The 27566-nt window shown below is 42.0% G+C and overlaps 2 protein-coding genes across 4 annotated transcripts; one reads left to right on the top strand and one right to left on the bottom strand.

Annotated features, from left to right (window-relative positions):
- Window positions 1-2294: 2294 nt before the first annotated feature.
- Window positions 2295-23738, bottom strand: APLF (aprataxin and PNKP like factor). 2 transcript variants are annotated; one of them, XM_053974189.1, is made up of 9 exons: window positions 23445-23738; window positions 21890-22037; window positions 21103-21229; window positions 19119-19297; window positions 16033-16421; window positions 10642-10767; window positions 9388-9434; window positions 8386-8424; window positions 2295-4154 (listed from the first exon to the last, which is right to left on the bottom strand). In XM_053974189.1, exons 2-9 carry the CDS (start codon window positions 21986-21988, stop codon window positions 4000-4002), a joined length of 1161 nt encoding a protein of 386 aa, XP_053830164.1. In that variant the 5' UTR covers window positions 21989-22037; window positions 23445-23738; the 3' UTR covers window positions 2295-3999. The 2 variants fall into 2 exon arrangements, with proteins under 2 accessions (XP_053830164.1, XP_053830163.1); XM_053974188.1 differs by lacking the exon at window positions 23445-23738 and adding an exon at window positions 22653-22766.
- On the top strand, window positions 23601-25880 carry FBXO48 (F-box protein 48). 2 transcript variants are annotated; one of them, XM_053974194.1, is made up of 2 exons: window positions 23601-24069; window positions 25408-25880. In XM_053974194.1, the coding sequence occupies exons 1-2, from the start codon at window positions 23800-23802 to the stop codon at window positions 25567-25569; spliced, it is 432 nt and encodes a 143-aa protein (XP_053830169.1). In that variant the 5' UTR covers window positions 23601-23799; the 3' UTR covers window positions 25570-25880. The 2 variants fall into 2 exon arrangements, 1 of the variants encoding a protein (XP_053830169.1); XR_008436454.1 differs by lacking the exon at window positions 23601-24069 and adding an exon at window positions 24076-24399 and having other exon boundaries at window positions 25408-25496.
- Window positions 25881-27566: the final 1686 nt, after the last annotated feature.

Genomic DNA, 27566 nt, shown 5'->3' with positions numbered 1-27566 from the left:
CCAGACCCCACATTCCCTAGGGCTTATGTGAGCTGTGCAGGGAAGAAAAGAACAAAAAGGCTTTTTTGTACCTTCACAACTTACTAAAGGACAACATTTAGAGAGGGAATTGAATATGGACTGCACCTACCTGGAGCTCTGCTTGTAAACAGAGAAAGACAAGCATAAGCTGGGAAGAAGGCAGCACTTGTTTCAGAGGAGAAATTTGTGCCTTTCCAGCACAACTCCTGTCTACTGGAAGGCAGGAAAAACTCCTCTGAGCAAGACCTCCGTGGCCACCAGCTGCCTACTATAAACTCTAGGAGAACAGCTGCAATAAGGGCACCATCAGGCAAGAACTGTGGCATGTGTCATGGATGAGGAGTAGGTGGGACCTGAGAGCCCTTGGCAGTGTTTAGATCACCACACAGTGAATCAACCAGATGATACCATGTCTCGGTTGTGGCTAGCTCAAATATTTGGTGCCAAATGCAAAACTGTGGTGCTACCACACCAGATCACTGCTCAGTTGTCCTCCTGCAGCACAGCTCCAAAACCATAGCCTCAATTCCTTCAACTGCAGCTTCTCCAGGGATAACTTGAGAGTAAAATCCAGTCTCTGCTCCTTCACGCTGAAAAACATAAACCCAGGTGCACCTGGAAGCTAAAACAGTGACCTGAAATGGCTAAGAGCATTAGGAGAAGAAAAAGCAGCTATTCTCAGCAACAGGCACTGAGAAAACAAAGGCTGTGTCATTAAAGCAATTGTCCCTCTACAAAAGGGGGATGACCTGCAAGATCCCAGGACAGAGTACATCAAAGTAGCCAGCACAGAAAATTTCCCTGGAGACTGACTCATTCAGGAGCTAAGACTTTGCTGTAATTCTTCTTCTTTGAGCCTTTCCTGTGGCAACAGCACCCTCCAGCTGCTGCCTCTGCAGCACAGTGTCACCACAAACTGCATCAGCTCACATCGAACACCGTGGGAATGGCGTCAAGCTGGTATTCCCAGGATTCCTATGGCTCCAACAAGTAACAGATGCTTCAGCTTATGATAGTTGGCTACCCAGGCACTTATCCAATGCTTGTAATGCCTGCATGCTCCCTCTCTCTGTGTTGGAAGGGCTGTGACAGACACTGGGTGCTTGGGCTGTCCCCTTTCTAAATACTCTGTACCACCTGTGCAGGAAAACACACACCATTGAGCAGAAAAAAGCAGAATTGAGGCAAGATAGACACTTGTCCCTCAGACTCACAGAGATCTTGCTCTCTCATACACTCTGTTAGGATCCTGTCCTAGGCTGCACTGTAACCCACATTGCCAGGATAAGCCCTAACTCACAGACTCAATTATGTTGGAAAAGACTTTTGAGATCCTTGAGTCCAGCCTTTGGCCAAACACCACCCTATCAACCAGACCATGGCACTGAGTGCCAGTCTTTCCTGAAACACCTCCAGACACAGTGACTCCACCACCTCCATTCCAATATCTAACCCTTTTTGTGAAGGAAATTCCTCCTAATGTCCAACCAGAACCTCCCTGGTGCAGCTTAAGACTATGTCCTCTTGTCCTGTTTCCTGGGAGAAGAGACTAACTCCCACCTGGCTACAACCTCCTTTCAGGTAGTTGTAGAGACTGCTAACGTCACCCCTGAGCCCCATCTTCTCCAGGAGAAACACACCCAACTCCCTCAGCTGTTCCTCGAAATCACTAGCAAGGCAGGAATTCCTGCAGCTTCAAAAGTGACCTTTGTAACACCAGCCAGAACAAAAGAGTGTGGAACAAATCCCAGTATAAAAATCACCAAATAATCATGGTCACTCTCACCTCACCCTCCCTGTGTGCAGCACAAATCCCATGGCAGCTTTTCCCCAATGCCAGATGCCACCACAAGGCCCTGACACGGCACTGTGCCTAAGAGGCAGACAGGAATCCCTTCACCCTGAGTGAATTCGCCTCGTAGGAATGCCCTCCCTTTTGGCAGAGGGAAGGGCACCTGAAAGGAACCAATTTGGCTTTTCTTTATGTCTCAACATACGTTATATACAGGTTGAAAAATTACTATAGGGGCTGTTAGACATGCTGGGAGCCTTAACATGGACCACGTGATAAGGAGGCAGAAATGTAGGAGTCAGGAAAATTAATCCACGATGTCAGAAGTTTATGTCTTTATGGTGGGATGCCCCTGTGTCCTGGCAGTAACACTGTCCCTGTCTTTTCTTTCTCCCTCCGTCTCTCTCCCTCTCTGCTCTCTTTTCTATCCCCCTCTAGGTGGGCCCATATCCTTTCTTTATCAAGGAACAGTTCTCAGATATAATATTGCCACACTGGCGCTTTATTTTCAACCGAGAAATCTGTCAAAGAGAATGCTTCCCCTTTCAGCAGAATCTGTAAGGACCAAGATGACCCTCCAAGAATGGAAGTTTCCAAGTGTCAAGGGGGTGTGTGTAATGAGGTTTTTTGAGGTAGAAACGGGCAGCAGCTGAGGTCCACAAGGTTCACCCCCAGTGCCCAGCCTCTGAACCGCTGGGACCTGAGGCTGCATAGCCCCATCTTGCATCCCACAGCCTGGAGCACACCTCTCCTGTGCCCCAGAGGAAAGCAACTTCTCCCTCTGCCAACACCTCGGCATGAGGCCGGCTTCCCCTCCTCCTCTTCCTCCAGAGAGCGCCGCTCCAGCCTGCGGCAGCTGCATGCACCTGCTTGTGGAGGTGCCTCCTGGGCAGGACTGAGACAGTTCCTCTGGGACACAGCCCAGCTCAAGCCAGGTCTGTGCTCTCTTGCCTCCTGGCCATGAGGGCAGCTTCCCCTGAGGCCAGCAGCTTCCTTCACAGGGCAACTTCCCTGCCCAAGATGGCCCCAGCATGATGGGAGCAGGAGATCTCAGGGCTGCTGAGAGCTGAGCCTGCACACAGCTCAACACAGCATTGGCAAGGCCCAGAGAATGCTTGGTTTGATTCCCCCTTGGCAGTTTTTCCTGTAAGAGGAGCCTCTTCACAACAAGACAAGCACACAAGCTCAGTCAAAAACCAGGGCATTGGAGCTGTAGAGGGCACATCCACAAAGTCCTCCTGAAAAGTCCATAAAACCACCTGGTGTCTATTTGGATGCCTACTTGAAGCCATACTAGAATGCTTCTCCTGCTGAACTTCAGGACTTTGACCAAAAAAGGTGCCAAATTCACAGGGCTCCAGTCATCTGTCCCAAAATATAGCAAAACCTTTTAACTTGCTTTCCAGGAAGCTCAGGGGAGTGATGAACACACTGAAGGCAAGATCTTTCAACAACGTCTTTAGAAATCAAGAGACACAGTTACATGCTCTTCCCACTGTATGTTACAAGTTCAATTGTGCAAAAATACAGTCATCAAGACTTTGCTGAGAATTGGACACAGTTCCAGTGATGTACACAGAAGAAGTACTGTTGTAATTAAAGCAAATAACACTTGTTGTTGAGCCCATCAAGTGGCTCAATACACTGAGATCCTGTCTCAAGTGATTTAGACAACCTGTATTTAACTACTGTACCTCAAGAGAACCAACAAAACAACACCTGGGAAAGATGGAAGCAGAATAATGAAGTTTAAAACTGCACTAACTCAACAATAAAAATGGCTTAGGCTTTCCTATCAATATTTCTTTCAAGCACAGGAAGATGGGAGTTTTAACAACCTTTAAAATTGTATTTCAAAATATGAGATACCAATGGTGTTGCAAAAAAAAAAAAAGAGAAAAAAAATTTCAGAGCTCTATCCTCTGGGTCCATGACTTAATAAAACAAACACCACGCCAGCCCCAAAATAATACATATGGATAAGAAAGGCATTGCAGAATCCCCTCACCCCCATTATTATCTTCCTGTAGTGCCTACATCATGGACAAAAAAATTCTCAAACAATTCCTCTCCTTCGTGCAACCATTTTTTAACACAACCACACTGGACATTTATAAGGCTGTTCTCAGCAGCTATTTTTTGATCCTAATAAATCTACATGTTTCTTGTACAAGTGTGTCAACATCTTAGTCATCCTTTTCTTCTGAACTTGGTTCCCAGTCCGAATCTTCATCAGTAGGTTCGCACTCCTCCTCCTCCTCCTCGTCTATAAAGCAGTCATTGAGGTCATATTCATTGGCTTCACCATCATTGGCACTGTCTTTCTTCACAGCCCTTTTTCCTGTAGGGACAAAATGTCATGTATTCATGATTAATAAATGTAGAGCTCAAGATCCCTCCCAGAGTCCACAGAGTAAAGCATCTCTCCTCAAAAGAAAGAAACACCTAAACAGCACATCCATCCTCCAGTTAAGCCTCTAGCTATTGCTAGATGGCTATGCTGACCCTAAATTTTCTGCCTCCATCCACCCATCCATCCATCCATCCATCCATCCATCCATCCATCCATCCATCCATCCATCCTTTATATTCATAGTCTTTGTAAGCTAATAGCTTCACATGAGAAGGAAATCTAGATCACTCACCTCCTATGTTCTCCACTTGCCTTCATGCTGGATAGTCTCTGTTTCCCTTCTGAAAGTCATTTCCTTCAGAAATGCATTTTGGTAGATGTGTTTCAGCCTTTCTCTCAACATCTGTGACACCTCTTTTCTTAAATGTCCAAAATTCCTAACTAGCCATGGCCTGTTAATATTCCAATCATGTCTTATTCTATCTTTAAGTCACATCTCTGAGTAAAGTCATGTTCATTCCTCTGCCTCCCACCTTCCCAGTTTTGCACTCTTACCTCATCTAGAAATAACCATGCAGTGATATCGGTCTAGCTAATTTATCTGTTGAGCAGTTATCACCAGCTTTCATGTGAAACTATGAATATTTTTTTTTTCTTTAGCTACAGCCACAGCCCAAATCCTAACTCTTTAAATTAACCATAAGCAATTCTCAGCAAACTCTTTAAACCTCAGGTCAGAGCTCCAGGCACAAATACCACCACCAGTACCTCATGTAGCCAGACTACAGCCTCTTTCAGTCACACTTTTCTGTGAGTGGGAATGCTCCTGTTCCAGAATTACCTTCCTTTTTATGCTTGCTGGCTTATTGTTGAACAGACTTCAGAGGAAAGTAATCATGCCATAACTGGGAGGGCACATTCATTTCAGGATGTTTCCTCCCAATTTGTCTCAAACCAAGACACATAACCAGCAGAATTTCTTAGCAGAATCATAGACTATAGTGATTAATTATGCAGAATTAATTATGCCTTGGAGAGGAAGGGTCAAAATGAAGATGCTGAATAAAGTAAGAACAAAATCCCCCTTCTCAGACTAAAGTTATGAGAATAATAAGCCCAAGAGCTGCTTATCAAAGAGAAGCCCTTTGCCACTTTCACAGAACTGTGAGTGGTATTTTACAACAGAAGCAGGAATGCTGGCAAAATACTGATAACTTTCATTTCCTTCTTACAAATGTAAGAAGTACATACTGTGTTCTCCCTCCCCATATATCAGTGCTTTGATTTTAGCAGTGAGTGATGCACTTCCTCTTATGCCTTTCCTCTCCACTTCTTTCTGCTGTAGTTTAATTCAGCCCTTCAGCCCCCAAAGCTGATGATTAAGCTCAATTCTGCCTTTTCTCTAGTAGCCTATCTATAAAGATGACCTTGAAACTTTCTATGGAAGTATCTCCTTGACGTGGGGGAAAAAGCTTGCTGACTGCTCCTCCCAAAACATTCTATTTTGAAGTGAGCTGATCAGCTTGCTAGAAAACCTACACAAAAGTATGTAGGAGAATCCTGCATATTCCATGGCTACAAGGTGTTATTCATCTCAGTAGCAACAATCTAGAGAAGTCATTCAGTAGTGACAATTTAACAACAGCATAACTCTTTTTTTTTTTTCCAATTCCTTCCCTACAATTATTCTCCAGTAATTTGCCTCAGATTATTTTTCAGAACATTCTCTACAGGCAATTCTAGCAGCAATTAGACTTAAAAGCTAAACACACATTAACTGTCATGTGGTGGGCTCCCCTCTTCTCTTGGCTGGTGGAATTTAAATACACTTGTAGGGAATTTAATCCTGCTGTGTCTAATGGTGCAGTTGTGCCAAATATGACAAAATAAAGGTTAATGGAGCTCTTACTGTCTGTCTGACCCTGCAGGACATGGTATGATGGCCTCAAGTGTGAACTTGCTGAGCACTACCTTTTATAAGCTTTGCCCTCCACAGAGCTAAGTAAGCCAGTCAACAAGACATTAATTTTTTTTTAAATAGTAAATATAAAAATAACTTAATAAATTAATTCCCTTCTTTCCCGTGTGTGCAGAATATCAGTTCTTCCCCAGTTCATTCTTAGTAAGAAAAGCTGAATTTGACAGACTGAATTTCACTTCTGTGTGCAAGTTTTACATGCTACAAGAGCAGCACTTGATCCTTCAGAGTCACCCCTGCCTGACCATCAGCTGCACACACAGGGTGCAGGGTGCACCCTACTATTTGGGTAAGGAACGTGTTCTTATGAGAGGCACAGCTGCAATTTAAAACCTTCAAGAATAGATTTGGACTTTTAGATATGCATACAGCCCAGCCTGCTCCATTCTAAAATCTTCACCACTCAGTGCATGCCTCAACACTCTACAACAGAAATTTCTACCACAGACTTCTGATCACAATGGAGCTGGTACTTTTATCACAGGATGCACTAAAGCACACAGGTAACAAGCATGCCTCACAATATGCTGGTGCACAGATATAAGCATAGCAAATATTTGGTGATAGCCAAAGTGCACACAAACTTGGTAAGAAAATGGTATGGCAAAGAAATTTCTCAGTGGAAAGTTTAAAACAACCTCCTGCATTCACCCAAAACAGAAATAGAGGCCAAAGCACTTTGCCTAGAAAACTAACTACAGCTATTTGCACTTTTTTTCTGTAGAAAGCAGATCTATTTTGAAGATTTCTTTAGGAAATTCCCAGCCACTCCTAGGTGATCTCAAAGAAGTCAAGCCAGTTCTCACTCCCACTCAAAATGCAACAGTTCTACACCCTCCTGCTTTACTCTGGCCACTGAAAGCAAAGACTGCACAGCATCAGACTTTCAGACTGCCCTTTAAAGCTCACTTTTAATTTTAGAAAGCATAGGCAGCTTCACATTTGGAAGACGGGACACAAAAGAATCCTGGAAGCAGACCTAAGCACGTGTCCTGGGTTGTAAGAGATGTGTGTATTCTATTCCTAACTGTTAGAGGTGGGGCAGTTATCTTCTGTTCATTGGGCAGTTTTCTTTAACTCTTCCACAACCAATCCTCCCTGCAGGAGATCTCTTCTGTTCATGGCCAGTGAGTGTCCCTGCATGGCTGAGAAAATTCCATCATCCCATTGGGAGATGCTCTGGCCAGGGGGAGGAGCCAAACATTCCTACCTGGATACAATCTGAGATTTTGGAACACCAGAGCAGCCTTTGCCCACTGCATTCCCAGAGGAGCAGCTTTCTTCTCCCCTGCACTCCCAGAGGAAGCCCAAGCCCATCTCCAGCAGCCCTGGAGCTTCAGAGGAAAACTCCAGCCTTGTCCAGGATCCTGCTCCAGCAGAAGCACAGCTGTCACTGCAGGAGGGCTGAGCCACCATGGAATGGCACTGCTGCCACCACCCTGACCCACAGGGTGTCAGGGCCTGTTCTGACTCTGGCACTGGTTTGTTTTTGTTTGTACTATTGCATTTGTATTTTTAGTTTTCCTAGTAAAGAATTGTTATTCCTATCCTCATATCTTTGCCTGAGAACCTTTTAATTTCAAAATTATAATATCTCAGAGGAAGGGGGTTTACATTTTCCATTTCAAGGGAGGCTCCTGCTTTCCTTAGAAGGCACCTGTCTTTTCAAACCAAGACAGCATGTTTAAAACTTGAATCTATGTGCCCCCAACATACATAAACTTCTATTCTTTGATCCTAAGAAGCCCTGAAAGGTCAATACCTCACTGTAAGAGTAAGAAAGTTCATCAGCACATGCACAGATTGTCACCTGGAAGTTATTTAAAGGTCAGAGGGAGTATCTCCATGTTGCAGGAGCAATCACTCATTACAAGGCAACCTTAACTAGCTGTGCATGAAATACTGGATTCCTTTCATCCTATCATGGCTGCTGTGTAAGGAGTGAAGATGGAAGACACCATTTAGCCATAAGTGTCTCTCCTTAAAATATGTTTGTTTTCTTGTCTACTTCTAGGAAAATACAGGTATTATCGTACAGATTATTCAGGAAGACTGGCACAAATGCAACTGAAGCACTATTACTTGTAAGAAAACAAGAAGGATTTTACTAAAATAATGACTACTTTCTGCTCAGCTAAGTATTATCAAGCACCTCCAGCACTATTAAATGCAAAAAGAGCCACAGCAGACCAACTGTGTCCCAGGCTGATGTGCCCACTTAGAGCTATGGAATACACTCACCATTGCTTGAAGCTCGTTGTCGTGCTCCTCTTCCAGTTACTAAAGAAAGGGAAGTTGTCAGTCAGGACAGAGGGAACCCTGCCATAAGGGTTATTCTTAGAGCTGCTACAACAGGAAACTGACCTATTAAACAAATGCTGAAATGGTTGTGCTGTACTTACAGGTATAAAAGCTACTCTGATGCCCCAAAAATACCGTCTTTGTCTTGAATAATTCCCAAGAGATTACCCAGATAAATTGTTCTTAAAATTACTACCCCTGCCACCTGTAGACAAATGTCATCAATTCTGACTGGGGGTTTTTAAGCAGGAAATTGGAATATTTTAGGGCATTTAAATATTTTACACTACTGTTTCCATAAATGCTATTCTTTCTTAATAATGTCACAGCCCTGAATCTTCAAAGTAAAATGCATTATCGTGACATTTTCATAAGTGTTCTGCTCTGAACTACTGTTTATTGCATTGGGATTTCATGTGGAAAAACTTCAATCCAATAATCAAGAGAAAGCACCCCAAAAAATAAAACCAAGAAGTATCTCTTTCAATTCTCTAAGAGCATAAAAAAATGTAAACAGCACATTCCCCTGTGTTTTTTCACCAAATCAAATTACTGGAATATAAAAAGACTACAAAGTGTTAGATTAGGAACTCAAATTCAATTTTACTTATATTTCCTCCAGCCCTCAAGAGAACATATATGCAAAAATTAGCTCTCACAGTAAGAAAATCACTGGTAAAAAAGCCCAACACAAAAAGATAACAGATGTGGTTGCAGTATTTTGTTTACAGCACCAGAATACCCTAAAATTTTATCTTACCTGAGAATTTCTGATTTAAAAAAAAAAAATCCCAGAAAAAAAATAAGCCTAATACAGAGGGAGCTATAAATGGAACTTTGTTCCCTAAAAGGAGATTAAAGCATTTTATTTGGATGGTCCTTGTGGGTCCCTTCCAATTCAGAATTTTCTGTGATTCTGTAATATTGAACAAACTGGCCCACCTGGAGGTGCACTGTGCTTGTATTCCAGCTTGTGCTGGGGGTTCTTCCTGCAAAGAAGAAAAGAGTAAAAGCTTGATTCCATCACCTTGTTCCACATTTTAAAAGTGCAGAATTCCCTGGTATTTTATGGATAATTTTCAAGGCACAGCATTTAGATCAGTCAAGTAATAGCCAACAGATAAGGACAACAAAATTAACACAAAACCTCTTCAAATTGTATCTGTTGCTTCATCAAAAGAATGATCCATTTTTCATGGGTGCCTCCTTTCCTCAATCCCCAAAGAATGAAACACAGATTAAGAAATTACCAACTAATGCAACACAGAGGTTGTCTTATTTGGAAGGAGAGACAGTCTGGGGTTTAGATAAAGCATCTGTTGTACTCCTGAGAAGGAAATTGGCAATTTCATATAAGTCTGTATCGCTCAGCCTGAGATGGAAAATTCATCTCATAGATGTTTTTAAGAGAACCACTTTTTCTGCATTAGCTGAGTATCACCAAAGTTTTTTCCTAAGTGCTGTCCTCATTTTGTTACATTTCACAGAGACCATGCTTTTTAGGACAACCACACTTTTCAGGAGAAAATGTTTCTGAGCAGAAACAATCTTTAACAGCAGCCACCAGTTTCAATATGCTCCCATAGAAATGCTATTGCCTCAAAATATATTTTCTTGTCCATTGTAATAATTATGCAGCCTGCTAATTATGTAAAACCTAGATACTGAAAAACAAATGGAATACAACAATATATCGAAGAAAATCAAATGTGCTTAAAAGAAACAGCAGTCAACCATAAACTGGATTTTATTGCTGTTACCTCAATTATGCTTTGTAACAAGTCAAGTACTGATTAAAATAGTTTTTTTTACAAAATCACAACAAACACATTGCCAAAATTTAAATTAAGTTACAGATCAAGAACAACATTTAACAATAAATTGCTTATATAAAAGAACAATTTACTGAATGTTGAAAATAGATACAGTGTTGATCTCCAGGTCACTGAATAGGCTCTTTGAACAGTCAAGTTTTCATCTCTGACAGCTGACATAATTACCAAAACAGTGATTTTTACTGTGTCAATGTTAAAAATATGCACAGACTTGGGTGCTTTAAGGGTAGCAGTAAATTTCGGAAGGCTACAGCCAAAGTAAACATCAAGAATTAGTCATTAATCTACTGTCCTTCTGCAACTGCAGGGGAGAACATTCTTAACCTGTCACAAGAAGAGCCACTTTGCACGTGTTTCTCACCTATAACAAGCTGTTCCATATGGACACTCAGGTCGGCTGTCATCATCACCCTGAGCCACCACCTCCGTGTTGTGATAGTCATCATCATTAGGATGACTGAACTGCTGGAAGTGAATGGGATTCTTCCTGCAAAAGACAAATACACACTGAAACTGACTGTTCCATTTCAACACAAGAGACGACATATAAAACATGTTACTGAATCATTGACAGCTCATTTTTCCGTGGTTACATGAAGAGGAATTAATGCTTAACATGATGCAGAACGTATGACCTACTTTCAGGATAACAGAAGAAATTATATCTTAGCACTTGCTGCAACAGAGGTTAAACCAGGAATTTTCCTATTTTCCATCAGCTTTAAGTTTCAGACCTCCAACACATGCACAAAAGGCTTTATTTGAATTACAAATTAGCATGCTGACATGAAGTTGTACTGTAAGACCTTAACAACTCTACGTGTAGCTGAGTCACACCAGTGTTAGTAAGGACAGCACAAGACCATCATCCACAACTTCTTGCTCTACAACACTTGAATCCGAGGTGAACAAGTAAGGAACACAAATGTATGCATCGCTGAAAGAACATTTCTACCACTTCTAGGCAAGAACTTTGTATACACACCACTCAAGACTAGGCAATCATAAACATCACTTAAAGAAGAGTTGTCTTCTTTCTAGAACTGTTGTAAGTGGAGTTTAAAAGAACACAGAAAATCAAGTTCCCACTTCAGAGAAATTCATGTGACAGATCAAAACAGGCTAAAAAAACTACATCAAAATTAACATACTAGTAGCAAGAGCAAATCTACTTTTTCCCTATAATTTCTTGTAGAATTTTTTTCTAAGCATAAAACTGAGAAGCAAGAAATGTGAGATTTTAAAATAAATTATTTTCCAAAAGACATCTGCAAAATACTTTACTGATTACCTCTATTATTCCCAGAGTACATAACCTCTAGTGTATTTGTGCAAATTATGGAAGTGAGCAGCCTGCCTCAAGCAGGAGGAATAACAACTTTCAGCTACAAAGTAGTTACTGCTTTAGCTTAGACTTGCTACAGCTGCATTTAGAAGCAGGTATGGAACATGCCAAGGAGGTGTGCAGCCACCTCCATACACAGAAACTTCCTCACTGATCAGAGAAACTCCTTTAACTCACAAGTACCTCTTCTGAACTTCATAGAGGAGAGTCAGTATTCATTTTAGCATTTCAACTACAACAGAAGAGCATTTGTTACAGCTTTTACAAAAGGATGACTTAAACACTGTGAGCTCTGCTGGCCATTCAGGCCTCCTTTTAGCATTCAAGAAATACCAGATATTTAGTATTAATTCTTTAAATCTCCATTTGCCAGGTATCTTTCACTCAGGAAACTCCACAAGCAAGCTACACATTAACTCTTCTATAAGCCACTTATCAAAGATCCAGTATCCCTTGGATCTACTTACATACGTGATAGGCTTCTTGCCTGGTCTTTTGTTGCTTCTACAAACTGTAGGATAATTGAATGATGTTTCACTAGAAACTATTGCAAGGTTGCAGTCTTTTATTCCATAACAAATTCTCATGAAAGATCACTTCTTGTGACAAATTCAGACTGGCTGCCTACTTCTTTCCCCATTAAAAATAAATGGGATGAAACCAAAACGTTTAGAAGCCATTTTCCACTTTGTTTTCTTAACACACAGAACTAACATACTTGCAGTAATAGCAAGAATTCTCAGTCACGTGAAATACAATTTATCTTCTGAAAGGGATACAGCAGCAATTGATGTTCTTTGAAGTAACTTTAATCCTTATTCCTATATCAACATATATATAGCATCCTAGTTGCCAAGGAAAGAAGGACTAATAGCTGTCAATTAGCAGATTTATTGTATTTTAGGAGATATCCATTTCCTTTTAAAATGCTGCTTTAAGACCTACTTGGACAACACCAAACAGCCATTATTGAAAGAGAGGGGGGAAAAAAGAAAAAGAAGTAGGGGAGAAAGGAGGAAGAGCAACGAAAGAGTTGTGATGCACAAGTCCTTGTCACTAGGCTTCAGGAGTCTTTTGGCCAGTAGATGATGCTCCTCAAATTACACATTACCTGTGGAGCACCTCAAACATGTCCTATCTCTTGAACATGTTCTACCTCAGATGCTCAGTTGAAACACCCTATTTTATCTTAGCTTTACCTGCCTAATTTATATTTATTCTATGTGTAGTGCAACAATACCCCACAAAATAGAAGGAAGCAGAGAAGTGCAGAGCTAATAAGCAAACATCTTCCTTTTTTTTCAGAAAAACCCTAAGGCTTCTTCCTTAAAGGTTTTGTTTGGGTTTTTTAATACTTATTTGTAGACATAAGATATTTGAGTTACAGGAGCACATCTATCACACTGTAAGTTGCACTCCAAAGTTAATTGTTTCACAACAATTGTTTCCTCAGTCCACAGGAATGTGTTAATTAATTTGATCAAAACAAAATCATCAGGCTTTACTTGCATGAAAAGTAACCAATTAAAAGCCTATTTTAATAAGAAAGTTTTGTGACTGTTGCCTTCATATAAACTGCAGTTACTGCAGCTTTGCTTTCATAGAAGCTCTAAATTTGTGTACTCAACACTTCATGATGTGAACTAAAACTATGTGAACTAAAACTATGCAAAGAAAACTTTAAAACTTCTTTATAATCAATGCACTCATCCTCAAGCAAAACTTGAGTATTGCTCAGTGAAATATTTAAGACAGTTATTCATCTGTGTAGCTATCAAAAGTAACTTTAAAAACTTTTCATAAAGGAAATTTAACTGACCAGTTCAGAATCCCTGACTCCTCACAATCCCATGCAGAAGACCCCTTGCCATGGGCTTTTTCTTCAGCTAGTGAAAGAACCTCCTAGTGAAAATGTAATGAATTATCAGTACTGCTTATAAAGCCATAAAATTCAAGCCTGAAGCTATGCCATGACTGCACATAACATGTTTGTAAGTTATATATTTTAATTCTTAATTAAAATATAGGAGACAGGACTCAAAAAAAAAAAAAAAGGACAGATGCAGGTCTTTAACTGCCTGATTTACAAGCTTAGAGTGAATTATTTTCATAAACAAACAAACAGCAAAGTATTTAGAAGAACCCACAAACAAATCCAAACATTGGTTGAGCATGCCCTGCTCTGACAGTTCTGGGAGAGATTTACACACCCGCAGTCAGCAGAGAACTGCACTCCAGACTATGGCAAAAGAACTGAATTGTGGAAGAAAGATTGTGAGTTCCAGTTTCAGAGATGAGAGCTCAAGTCTACTATACCCCTTCTATGCTGGCCCTTAAAAAGGGTGGTGGTGGTAGATTTATTTTAATTCCTTATTCTGCTAACTTCAGAAAAGCAAGCAGCAGACAAAAATGTGACAGCAATCAGAGGGTGAGTTCCTCGACAACAAATAAAGGCAGCTACAACATACACAGAGCACTTTATCTCCTAATGATAACAGCAGCTCCTTTGAATTTGGCCACCTCAGAAAGTGACACTGAACGAAGGTGACAAGAAGGGTCCTTGGGGCAAGAGGTGTGCATCAAGTTTAACTCTTTCAAAAGCAGTGTTTTCAAATTCATAAATGAAGAAACTGAACTATGGGTTACAAATTTACTTGCTAAATGTTTGTGACAGGCTAATAGAAATGTAGTCAAATAACTAGAACTAACATTTAATCTTTGCTCTAACACACTTTTGCCACCATGCAGAACCAACTACTTACGGGCCTTGAACTAAAAGCAAATACAAAGACAGACTACAAAGCATATTTCTTTTGCTGCAAGCAAACAAGTTGAGTTTCATAATAGTTCCTGAAGATCAAAGCTGACATTTTTGATTCTCCCTATTTACAAATTTCTCTGACAAAGGAAGACTACTATTTGTTATTTCAGAACATTCTTTTCTTTTTATAAAGCAATACTTTCCAAAAGTATTGCTGCCAAATGTTTCACAATCAAGAGACACAGGAAGAAACGTGCACATACAGACTCCTACTCCCTATTACCAGTACCTACGATTTGCCTTCCTAAAGATAAGGAATATTTCTTCATAGCAGAGCATTAAATCTCCTTAATACCCACACAGGGCAAAACCTGTCTCAGCAAAATTCAAAGTAGCTGGAGCAAACCAGAGGCTGCATTTGCACTACTGGATCAACAGAACTGTCTAATAAGACATGCTTTTGTCATAATCATTAAGGGGAAAAAATAAGATATGTCAAAGTTACATGAAAACCGACACATGATGTGCTCATGAACACAACAGCTTTACAATTTTGATATTCACAGTTATCTCAGCATCAGGCCCACCAAACATACAGGAAGGCAGTCACTTGTGCTTGTTTGGTTCCTAATCAAACTCACTGCTTTTATTATTGCTGAAGCCCCTTGGGGAAGATAAAAAAAAAGTCACAGATCTGCTGTTCCCTGGAATAGTCTTGTCTTTTGTATTTATGAAGTACATGGGATTATCTAGGGCTAAAAACCTTCTCCTAAATGTAGTTCACAGGCCACTGGACATTTTCTAGACTCAAGAGCATCTTTAGATTTCAACCTTCCCTTCAATATAACACCACAGGACACCACAGATCTTTCCTGGGCAGAAAGAACTAGCAGGAGGCCAGGCACCCAGCACTGATATTTTGGAACTTCTCTGAAATATGTGTCTGACAAATCTTCTACCACATCCATCTTGAAAGGATATGAGTGGGTGAAAAAGAAGAGGAAATGTTATTCCTCATTTGCAGTATTTCCCAAGACTGTCCAGATAAGGGTTAACCTCGAGTTTTAAGTATGGTTTGTTCTGGTTTTAGGGGTGACTGAAAGCTTTAAAAAAATTGCAGAAACACCAAGTTATAATAAGAAAAATTCTTGATTATTTATGGATGACAAATAATAAGTATTTTAAACATTCAGATCACAAAGCAGGCAGTATCTTCAATAAGCACAATAATCTTTCATATAAGTCTCATCTGCTAACAAAACAAATCTACAGGGTCTGTGTTAGGTATTTGAACCTTTTATATCTCTTCTCCCTGCCAGTACCTTATACCTTAGACACAGGTCTTTTATTTCTTTTCCTTTTATAATGGACCTTTATCTTTTATTTCCTGCAACACTTCATCTTTTAGTCTGCTCAAGTACTTAATCCCTTGTTTGGGTTGTATTAGGAGTTAGCAAGACATCCCAGCTCCTCCTTTTATCCTTTTAAAGTTAGTGTTCTGCTATTTGTTTCTCATCAGACCCCTGTTCCACAAAAGATTTTTTTCCAAATCAAAGCTTATAACAACTTTACAATTTTCTTTTCCATAGCTACTACATTATTTCTGAATAACAAGCTACACCAAGCTAGTTTTAATTTTGCTTTACCTGTAACAGCCACTTCCATACTTGCAAGGTGTCCTCTTATGCTGCATCTTTTTGGAGCTTTCTGAAGCATCTGCACTTCTGGCTGAATCAGAAATCTCAGTGTTGTAGTCCAGATTTGCATCAGGCTCAAGAATCCCTTCCTGGGCACCAAAATATTGGGAAGTCCTGCCCCAGTGAGCTTGTTGGCTTGTAGAACCAGTAATGAGCTCTTTGTTTTCTGTTTCATCAATTCTATTGTCTTTACTGGAGATCTGACCTACTCTTTTAGACCATTTGCTATGCAGCTGCCTATCATGTTTTTCCAGAGAACTTCCAGGGCTTTTTGTTCCAGTCTTGCCACTTCCTTCCATATCTCTCATGATAGTCTCAAGAGGAAATCCAGATGTATTCTGTGGAACAAGGTTACATTTTGAAGAACCTGAAAATTTACACTCCTCAGAATTAAAAGCTTTGAAGTAAAACTGTGCCTCATCATCCCTGCTTTCAAAATCAGTCACAGAACAGCCCGAGTTAGAAAGGACCTTGAATGATCATCTGGTCTAGACTTTAAAAACCTTCTACTCCACTTCCCAAACTCAAATTCACTGCTAAACACAGCTGCTGAATGAAAACCTCAAGTTCAGAAAATACAGAGAAAAACTTATCTTCAAAGAAAAACTTAAAGAAAAACTTATCTAACAGCTTCCTTCCTTAGCTTCAGTTCCCTCACATGACCTGTTCTCTCATCACCTCAGTTTGTGAACAGTCCAAGAACTAGTTTTAATTGACTTACAATTTAAAGTACTGCTCCTGAGAAATTAATGGGGATTATACAGGTGAAGATGTAGCAGACTAGAAGAGTGTAGACTCCTACCCATTAATCAATTTAAATGATTAAGGAATCACTTACTAATTTAATGAGTTTTTTAATAATTTAATCACCAAGATACATGGAGTATATATGTATTCATCTATATAGAAGATATATGGAAACTCAGGACACATGCCCTGAGGTTAATCCCACACTGATACATCTTAAATGCTTCAGCTCATGACTCTAAATCACAACAGTCTGACATAGACACCATTAAGCAAATATTTCAGTTTTGACACAAACTGCATTTTAAATTTTGGGAAAAAAAATGTACATTTAAAATAAGAAATGTGTTCTTTAGAAAAAGAATATGAGATACACAACTGAGGAAAAAATACTGTCCTGACAACTGAGACATTACCTGGAAGCATATCACATTCAAGGCTGAACTACTTTGATACATCATAAACTATTCAAAGGTCTGTGCTTTCTAAATATTATTATCTGTGTTTCTCCTCCAGTAAATTTATGCTCAGTTTACACAGGTGTGTTTTGCAGAGCTTGAAAATCAGCCAGTGATCTCCTATTTGATTTTGTTCCTTTCCAAGCAAGTCTCATAAAATGTTATCCAAAACCAGTTACATTTGAGGAGCAACTTGATTAAGAAAGGGCAAAGTCAGCATTAACATCAGATGATCCTGACAGAAGCATATTTAGTGACTCAACTAGCAGACAAAGACAACTCCCAAAATACAGCTCAGCAATCAACTGCAATTTAAGAAATAAGCCTTCCTTTGCAAAAGAAAGCACAAATTACTGTTATTTGCCACTGCCACTTGTGAGTTCTCTACCACGTATTTCCACCCATTGCCTGTATTGTACATAAGGAGACAGAAGGCTCACACTGATTCCCTGGTTACACACCAGGCTGTGATCCAGGGAAACCAAAAGCCACCAGTGCTCAGCACTGGGACAGCCTCTGGTGGCTGCTGCCAACCACAACAATTCAAACATTTTTGCTTTCTTCCCTACAGAAGATTTTCTCAGTCGCCTTAAACACGACAGCAGGACCATGATTTAGGCTCTGATATCCAAATTACATTCTTTCAGAGCTCTCTGTGGTTACTGCTCTTGCTTCCCCTAATACATCAGTTTCTCTGCAAAGTCCTGAAAGCAATTTCTTAAACTGTACTTGAGATGAAAATGATTTATGAAATTATTAGGTGAAAATAAGTAAGGCTTCCTACTTACAAATTGCAAAATTGAATAATTCATTATGTAGGCACTTATTCTATAACCTGGCAAAGAGAAAACAGCTCAGCAGCTGTTATTAATGGACCTAGTGGACCACTGTTATATCAAAACTACTACTTGTTCTCCATGCACAGTTTGTTTCAATTAACGTTAAAGCCAAAACCCTAATAATTTTCAGTGTCAGAAGCATTTTAAGTATTTTATCAGAACCTAGAACACACCCAGGCAATTTTAATGCCAGACATTAAAAAAACCTCCCCAGGTGGTTCACTTAAAGGACACAAGTCAGTGAAACCCTCAGTTTGCTATCACCAGAATATGCTTTGTTTGACTTTAGCAATGATCCTTTTCTCTTCACCACTTACAGGATGCTGTTAGTAAGGATTTAACTGCCTATAAATGCAGCTGTAATGTGAGGTCACAGAGAGACTAGACCAGCTGGACCAAAGGGTCTGTTCACTCACTGCCACGGATCGTTTTGGGTTTCGGGTTACTTTTTTTTCGCCTTTCCTTTTTTTGACTCAGATTTTGAGATGGTGGCATAAACACACTCCATGCCACCTTTGAAACACAGCAGTTGCTGAGCCACACACCATCCTCACGTGACCATAAACCCTCACCTACTAGAATGGCAATAGCTTGGGCAAAGCCCGGTGCTGCATTGCATCAGTGTCACAGCATCACCTATCCCCAGGGGTTCTCAAAAAAAGAAGCCACATGCAGCAGCCACTCCTAGGAGCAGTGCTCTGGCCCACGTGCTCCTGCCTCTTGCTGCAAAACTCTCAGTCTGGTATTTCTGTGGGACATCTGGGGCCCAAGTCCCAGATCCTTTGAAGGATATGCAGGAAACCAAAACTCTGAGGCTTCCATGATCGTTGCTACAGAGCTATCCAATGGACTGGTATTTCAAAACAACAAATCATGATCAGAACACACAGAACAAAAAGTTATGTTGTAGACTCAACCTTCAACGTGACATTGCCAACTGCATTCTCATTTTTTTGCAATATCATGGTTCTGCCCTGAGCCAAAAAGTTACCTGAGATGAAGGAACAGGGATGGAAAGGCAGCTCCTTTTCCCTTGATCTTGCTCTCCACTTTCAAAATCCTCTATAGTTTCTTCAGAAGCCAATCTTTTTTTCTGCTGTACATGTACTTCTGATTTTAATGACTCTGTACAACTTTCTCCCCTTCCTTGGCCTTTTTTCTTTCTACTACCTTAAAAAAAAAGAAAAAGCGTACTTTTGGAATGCAACTTTTTAGTGAAATCCTAACACTAGAAATCATTAAAGCAGAACACTGGGCACATGGCATGAGAAACAGCAGCAGTTGTGAAAAAGACTTTTTAAACAGTTCCAATGTTTGCATGTATCCCCAGTTCCCTCAAGGTCAGGCCTTCAGATCCATCTCACCCACACAGCTCCTAATCTCAACACCGACACAACCAAAGCATTCAGTCTTTGAAATAAACATTATATTCACACGTATAACAAACGTTATAGTACTAGCAGAGAAACAAACAAATAGACAAACAAACCCCACTGCCCCAAAAATACAAAACAAAAGCACAATCATAAGAAAACTATCACACCAGTTCAGGACTCAACACCATGCAATTTTTATATAAATATGGCAGGAGGGAACAGTCTAGATTTAGAGGGGGGGATGAAAGAAAAAACTACTGAAACACAGATTTTCTTTGTCATCTTATAATTTTTTCCAAACTAGCTTTAGATGAAAAGAATAGGCAGCATGGTGGAGGGCACATGACTGAGGTGTTTAAAGACACAGTTGCCCTTATCAGTGCACACAGACACCTGTACTTACAAACCTGTATTTACATCTGTATTTACATCTGTATTTACAAGGAGGGAAGAAGCAGCTGGGCAGACACTGCATAACATACTCCTGTGGGCCTGCTTGGATATTAAGAGCCAAATGCATAAAAGCAGAAACAGAAACTGAAAAAGCAGTTTTTAAACTCCAGAAGGAGTCACTAGAGTAGAGCTGCTGCACACAGGGGAGCAGACCACACTCACCAGCCACAGTTCTTATACTTGGAGTGATCAGCAAAGGAAACTCAAGTTTGCACCCAAACCACTTCACACCTCCCCACAGAAGGGCAAACAGGGTGGGGTGTGCTGTGTTCAGCACAGGGAATGACAGAAATACTTTCCCCCTCTCACTTCTTTGGCCCTCCTGTTCCACCAGTAAAAGTCACAAGGGCAATAAATGCCATGTAGAAAGTTTGTCTAATGGCAGTTTTAGAAGCTCCCAGGAGCAAAGGCAGACATGTTAAAAAGTCTTCTTGAGCTTGTGCCAATGCACAGGCACTTTGTATGTCCCACTGACAGTGACTGAACACAGCCTTCTGCTGCTGTCACTGCTGCTAGGCAGCATCAGCAGCTTGTGACACATCCAGCAATTTCTTTTCCCACAAGAACAGAAGGGAATGCAACACTATTTTGGCCTTATTTTGGTAAGAATCCATCAGACTATAATGAACTGCTCCTCCTAGGAATTAACTTTGGACTAAATAACCAAGTTTGATTCAGTAATGATTAAAAAACTGACATGCAACACCACCCAAACCCTTCTGCCTTTAAAACCTGTGAAATTAAGACTCTGGATTTAGAAGGGCAAAACATCAGTGACTTAAGTGTGGAGAAGGCTAAGAATTAAAGAGACAGAAACTACTTAGAATTTACATACAAAATAGGCAAGTTTATAGGAAAGGGCTCCTGAACATCCAACGCTCAGCTGTACAAACAGAGTTTATTATCTGGCATTAAAAACAAAAAGAACAGAAAGAAAATTAACTGATGAAAAAGAGCTCTATCACACCCATAGGACTGATGGCAAAAGAGACAACAGAAGTCAGTCTTTGTCAGCTGCCCCACAGAGAGCGTGCAAAGAGAAGTAGCAAATTAATACTTCCTACCACCATCATTATAATTTTAAATATTATACCAAAGCACAGAAATGCATATTGGAATGCAATCATTATCACACTGCAAACCTACCTCCTGTCATAACAGGCTTGGAAACCCTCTGCACCAGAAGATCTCTTTCCAGCATCCAAGATGGAAGCACTCTCTTTCTTTGAATAGATTTTGACTGTTTGCTTTCATTATCGTCAGAGAGAGGAGCCTGAAAGAACATTTACTGTTTAGTGCCTTATCCAGTTACAGAAGAGTGGGGGGAAACTAGGCCACAGTTTGCACTCAGTTATGCCCTTCAAAAGCAGTCTGGGTAACAACATACTTTTTGTATGAGGACCATTGCTCAAATATTTTACTTTTTTTTGCAGTTTCCACCCACTCAGAAAAACAACATTTATAGGAACCTTCATGCAGTAAAAACAAAACAAAATAAAACAGAACTTCTTGGATCTTTGGAACAAGTATCTAAAAGGCTACAAACTGAAAGAGTCATAGAAGAGGTTTACTACCACCTTGCTCTAGAGTTTCCCTACACAGATATAACAGAAAGAGCAAGTTTAACAAAAGCCTATTTGTCCAAGAAAAAAAAACCCAAAACCATGCAAACATAAGTCTTTATTGCATTCCTACAATTTATTTCTCCAGAAAGTAACCAGACTCTAAATCTCTGTAAAAACAATGCAAATACACTAAAGTCACATTCATTATTTACTGAAAACAACACTATCATTTTGAATTTCCTGAGGCAGCCCAGGGATCTCAACTACAGCAAAAGCTGACATTTCATTTGTATAGAGAACATAACACCTCCTTAACTTTCAACACATGCTAACAAATATTAAATTTCATTAAAAACTTAAACACCCACCAAATATCTGGAGGTAGCATCATTATTCCTTGTTTTTGCAGCTCCCTGTACCTCGGAGCTGGAACATGCTGGTTCCATTAACAATGGAATACAGGACATCTCAACAGATGAACAGTTGGTGCTTCTGCATCAGCCTCCTGTTTTTTTTCTGACAAAACAAAATCAATTTTAGCTACTCACATACTGCAAATATAAACATGCACTTTTGACTCAAACACAAAAGTTGGTCTGAATGTTTGCCATTAACAAATGCAGTTTGAAACTGACTGTCAACATCCTCTTAACATCAGCTTACAGAGGAAATAAATGCACCTTCCTTTTACCTCACACCTGAAGAGTTTTGAACAAAAGACTCATTATCTAATAACTGCTGACCAAGACTGTGGTGTTTTGGGGTTTAAGTGCATAATTTACACTGGTTGCTGCCATGACAAAACTTCGAGAAAGCTGAAACTGCATCTAAGAATTTGATTTATGGTAAATCTGCACAACTTCCCAAAATCTGATCCTATCCTAAGAGTCAGGCAACTATTTTAGGATGCCGTTTTCAGCATTAGATGCCCAATGAATCAAGCACTTCCCAGCAAGTTCTCACTACAGGTTCTCAGCCTGCAGCACTGAGGTGACACTAGATACACAGGCGCTAGTTTCAAAAGCCTCAGTTCAGAGCCACTACATCTAAAAAGCTTTTTAGGTTATGAAAGCACAACCAAACTGCAACTGTTTTTCCTTCAACACACTGCCCTTCCACTACTCAACTCACCAGCACAAATAATCAGGGAAAAACAAGTCTAATTGCTGCAGTATTCCCTGCACAGAAGCGCTGGGGAGTCTCTGCCAACCCTTCCAGAACCTCCTGCACTGCAGAGACGGCACACTGACCTTCTCTGTCGCCCTGCAAAGAGAAACACCAAAGGCTAAGCTCTGCCCTCACCCCTTCAGCTCTGCAGGGGCTCACAAAGCCCCAGGATGGGTGAGGTTCAGTGGGACCACAGGGAGCCATCCGGCCCCAGCTCCCCGCTGGAGAAGGGTCATCCCAGAACACATGGCACGGGATGGCGTCCAGATGGTTCTGGAATATCCCCACTGAGGGACACTCCTCAGCCTCTCCCGGCAATCTGTTCTATGTGCAGCCACTGCACAGTAAAGAAGTTCTACCTCAGTCAAGTGGAACTTCTGTGCATCAGTTTCTGCCCATTGCCTCCTGCCCCATAGTTCTGCACCAGTGCACACAGCCTGGTCTATCCTTTCGGCACTCTTCTATTAGATACTTATACTCATGAATGAGGTCCCCTCTCAGCCGGCTCTTCTCCAAGCTGATTAGGCCCAGCTCCCCCAGACTTTCCTCCTACGAGAGATGCTCCACTCTCCCAATCATCCTCGCTGCCCTCGGCTGGAGCCGAGCTCTCCCTGCCCCTTCCACCCGCGGCGGAGCCGCCTCGGGGCTACAGCGCTCCCCTTGGAGCCCCGCGGCTGCGGACACGAACCACTCCGGCCCTGGGAACGGGCGTCGCTCCCTCGGGCCCGCGGCTCTTCGGGGCCGGGCCGGCCTCACCTCAAGGTTGCCGGAGCCGCCGGGACAGGTCCGGAGGTGGTGCCGAGCACCGGCAGGAGCCGCCGGGACAGAGCCGGAGGTGGTGCCGAGCCCGGCAGGAGCCGCCGCCGCCGCCGCCTGATGACGCGCGGCCGCCCCGTGACGCGCGGCTTCCCCGGGCCGCCCGGCGGCGCCGCCTCCGTGGTCCCGAAATCGCGGAAATTCGCCCCGGAACCGGCGCCCCACGCGCAGAGCCGCAGCGGGCGGGCGACGGGGACATGGCGGCAGGCAGGCAGGCAGCCCAGGGCGCTGCCGGCGGCGGCCGCCCGCGCACGGAGAGGCCGCAGTGACGCCTCGCCGCCCCGAGGCCGCGGGGATGGACGCGGGGCGCGCTGCCGGCCGGGACAGCGCCGAGGGAGGAAGAGGAGGAGTGCGTGACTTCGTGTCTGCCCTTCCTCCCGAGATCAGCTCCCGGATTTTCAGCGGGCTGGATGTGGAGAGCTTGTGCCACGCGTCCGTGACGTGCAAGGGCTGGCACCGCGTCATCGAGAGCAACGAGCGGCTGTGGCGGCACCACTGCCTGGCCGTGCGCGCCGTCTGCCAGCGGGAGATCGACTGCGACCGAGGGAACGGCTTCTCCTGGAAGGTAAATCCACCTCCAGCGGCCGAACACCGGCAGTGACATAAGCGAGAGTGCCGAGGGCCAATAGAAAAGTGTAAGGAAATGACATCAGCCTGTCGCACCCGTGCCAGGGTGGTGGGGGGATCCGTGCGGTGGCAGCGTGGCTCGGTGGCGCATCCCGGCAGACGGACATCTGGTAAAATGCACTGGGAGGCAAAGCAAGGCTGTCCCTTTTCCTACTCAGGACACGACCTGCCCGGCTCGGCATTAGTCCTCCTGCTGCCCCGCACAGCCTCAGCGCTGACCTTCGTCATACACAAGCCCTAACACGGGGCAAAGCTCACGTTCCCGCAGGTAGGGCCGGCAGGGAGAAGGTGACAGAACTCCGATAGGCAGTGTGTGCTCTCTGGTTGTATTTTGTGGGAATAGATCTGCTGGTTAGGAGTGACTTCCTGAAAAATCATCCTGGATAGCGCTGTCTCAATACACCTCAAGTGATACACATTCAGGAGAAAAAAAATGGGGAATAGAAAAGGAAATGAGCTGGAGCTTTTATAAGGTGTTCAGAAAATCGCCCCAGACACAGACTGCTCTGAGGAGTTCGCAGTGGGTGCGGCTCCAGAACCTGCTGAATGATCTCTCACTGTTGAATCCAGCTTGGAAGTTGAGATTGACCAGGACCTGATCAGGTAGACCAGATAGCTGGTTCCACAGATTACTCTGGGCCAGCTATAGGGTAATCTCCCACCTTACTTAAGCTGGTGTGTTTGAGAGCACTGCAGGGCTGAAAAGAGAGAAGCAGCAGCAAAAGAAACAAAAGCAGCCACTGGATTCTGACATTTCAATAACGTTTCTGCAGTATGAGGCACAGCCATGAGCAGATAGTGGTTACCCTTGCATTGTACAGATCTTGCTACCCTTGCACAGCAATTTCCAGAACTTCCTGCACTGATTTTCTGTTTTATCTGGGGGGGATTTGAAATAGAAGCTACAAACACACCAAGTCTACATTTTCTTGCCCTTAAAGTCTGGCAGAAGAGAAGAACCCAGCCAGCCTCCAAACAAAAGAAAGGTCACAACCTAAACAGAAAGTGAAAGGTGCCTTTTTAAAGGAGTAAGACGAATTCCTGGTTTGGGTTTTTCAACTTGACCACCAAAGAATTGAGACAGGAACAGAAAAGTTGGAAGTGGAACATGTTCTGCTTCTCAGCAGCATTGCACCTTCCTGAGTTTAATGTCTAGATATCCAAAGGCACATTCCAAATCCCTTTTCTAGCACTACTCTTCTAGTGTAAACTTGTTATATTGAATGCAGTTTAAATTGGTTCCTTTCTGAGATCTGACTGTATGTTTTTCCACCAGATTACACTGTTGAGAAACTACTGGAAAAGCAAAGTGAAGCAAGAATGGCTTAGTGGGAAATACAGCAACATTCCTTCTCAATTCAGTTTGCCAGAGAAAAGCATGTATCCAATGGACGTCGACACGTGGGGAGAGATCTTGGAAGCAGAACTTGAGAGATGATAAACCAGTGCTGATTCTTGCAACTCAGACAATTTTTGCCAATAGCAGCCACGCTGTTCAGCAGTCGTGAAACTGATTTTGAACTGATTATGAATTTATGATGAAAACTTCTGCAAAAAAAAATTATGGGTGTCTTTTTTTAATTTGCATTTTACTGTATTAATTTTATGCAAAATTCTAAAGACAACTAAATCTTCAATTGTAATTTATATTTATAAATTTAATTTTCTGCTGCACTGTCAAAAATATGCTGATTATCATTTCAGTTTGCACTTTTTGTTTTGGAAGAGATGATTTTTATATTAAAAAAAAAAAAAAACCCTAAAACCGCCCAAGGTGTGTTTGACCTTTTGACATGAAATGTATCAGCAGCACACCAGAGCCCACAAAGGAAGGCTGGGGAAGGGACAAATCCAGACACTGGAAAGAATCCTCTGGGCAGCAACACTCCATTCCCCTCTGAGCCCAGCCCCTCGCTAAAACCTCGCTGTATCTCTGCCTTTTCCAAGGGAAAAAAACCCTCACCTATGAGAGTGCACCCCCTTCCCCGTGGCTACATGTTTTGTCTCTCTTAACTACCATCGTTATCATTTCTTAGACAATAGATGGGAGAAAATTCCATGAGAATAAAAAGGGAAAAAAAAAAGAAAAATCCTAACCTCCAACAAGTGTAATTCAGAGTAAAGAGCATTCCTAAATATAGAGGATGTAGCAAAAAGATCAATGAGTTGCAAACACTGCTTCTGCTATTGTTAGCTGTTCTGCTCCAAGACTGCATCTAGGTAGCGCAAATTTAAAAAATTAAAACCAACACAAAAAGGCACACCCGAGCACATTGAGGGTACTGCTTCACTCCCTGCTCACAGCATGTTTTACCCTGACTTAAGAGAGCTAGAAGTGCAAAAAGTGCATCTAAGTTAATAAAGAAGAAAACAATTCTAGCAGTACATTCTCATCACTTCAAAACTGCCCAGTTTTTTTAATCATAACATAGTGAAACTGCGCAATAATGGATCTAGTCCCTGACCTGTCTCATCCAGCCTTCTCTGTTACCTCCAGTCTGTAACTCCCTGACATTTATCCCTTATTCCTGCTCCTTTCATGCCCTTGTGCTGTAAGTTCTCATGTATTTGTCTCAGGATAGGGTTTGTAAATAGAATAATATTCAGGTATGAATCCTAAAACAGTTACTTCACTGTGCACTTAGCTGTAGCTTTTCCCCATTCTCGAATGAGCACTGAGAATCCCCAGTATCAGTTGTGTCTGCCTCTGTTTGGATCAGGTGACTGTGCCTCTTTAAAAACAAGGAATTAAACATGCAGCTATGCAATTACACAAGGCCTGCATCTTTAAAGCGGGAGTAACAGTGGTGTAAATTTCTTGTGAAAAATCTGTTACTGAGAAAAAAAAGTATTTAAGTACAAATCGACATAAAAACGAAGTTTTCTTCCTCTCCCTACTCTGACTTCTTCCTTTAAGGGTTGTAATTCTCCCTGGAGATTTCATTACATCAGTTCTAGTCATCTTTTCTCCTCTCTGCCCCTGCACCATCTACTCAGCCTCCCATCTTTGCTGCAGGATGGATGTGTTCCCTTCCTTTTAAAGACATCCCAGCAGCATCCAGTGGTGCACTCCTTGCACCACCTGGTATGGGCTCATTTCTTGCCCCTTCTGCCTGCCAACAAAAGCCACTGAAATGCCAGAAACAGGAAGATTGTACCAATGCCTAAATTAGCACTCACATGTGGGTGTTCTTCCCCAGAGAGCACGCTCAGCAGCTAAAACCACACATGTAAAGCCCACAGCACCCGGGGCACGCATTACCTACCCTCACTCCTTGGCTGGTGAAACCCTTTTTCCACTCTGGTGCTTGCCTCTTACCCACATGTTTTTGCTGAAGTGCAAAGTTCTACTTTTGCAAACCCCACTGAACTTCCATTCTCATGCCATTTTTATGTCCCTGACACTTGGAAGGTGTCAGCTGCAGAAAGGTCAGA

This window comes from Vidua macroura, chromosome 3 (assembly GCF_024509145.1).
Source record: "Vidua macroura isolate BioBank_ID:100142 chromosome 3, ASM2450914v1, whole genome shotgun sequence".
Lineage (NCBI taxonomy): Eukaryota > Metazoa > Chordata > Aves > Passeriformes > Viduidae > Vidua > Vidua macroura.
Note: the sequence above shows the minus strand (reverse complement) of the source record. Positions and strands in the feature narration are given on the sequence as shown.

Bases quoted from the DNA above. Each gene is read 5' to 3' on its own strand.
- APLF (XM_053974189.1), bottom strand. From the start codon at position 21,988: ATGTCCTGTATTCCATTGTTAATGGAACCAGCATGTTCCAGCTCCGAG. The intron at 10,768-16,032 runs GTAAAGCAAAAT...TGTCTTTTGCAG, and splicing joins TATGGAAGTGGCTGTTACAG to GAAGAATCCCATTCACTTCC. The intron at 8,425-9,387 runs GTGGGCCAGTTT...CCCTTTCTTTAG, and splicing joins CAAGCACAGTGCACCTCCAG to TAACTGGAAGAGGAGCACGA.
- FBXO48 (XM_053974194.1), top strand. From the start codon at position 23,800: ATGGACGCGGGGCGCGCTGCCGGCCGGGACAGCGCCGAGGGAGGAAGA. The intron at 24,070-25,407 runs GTAAATCCACCT...TTTTTCCACCAG, and splicing joins GGAACGGCTTCTCCTGGAAG to ATTACACTGTTGAGAAACTA.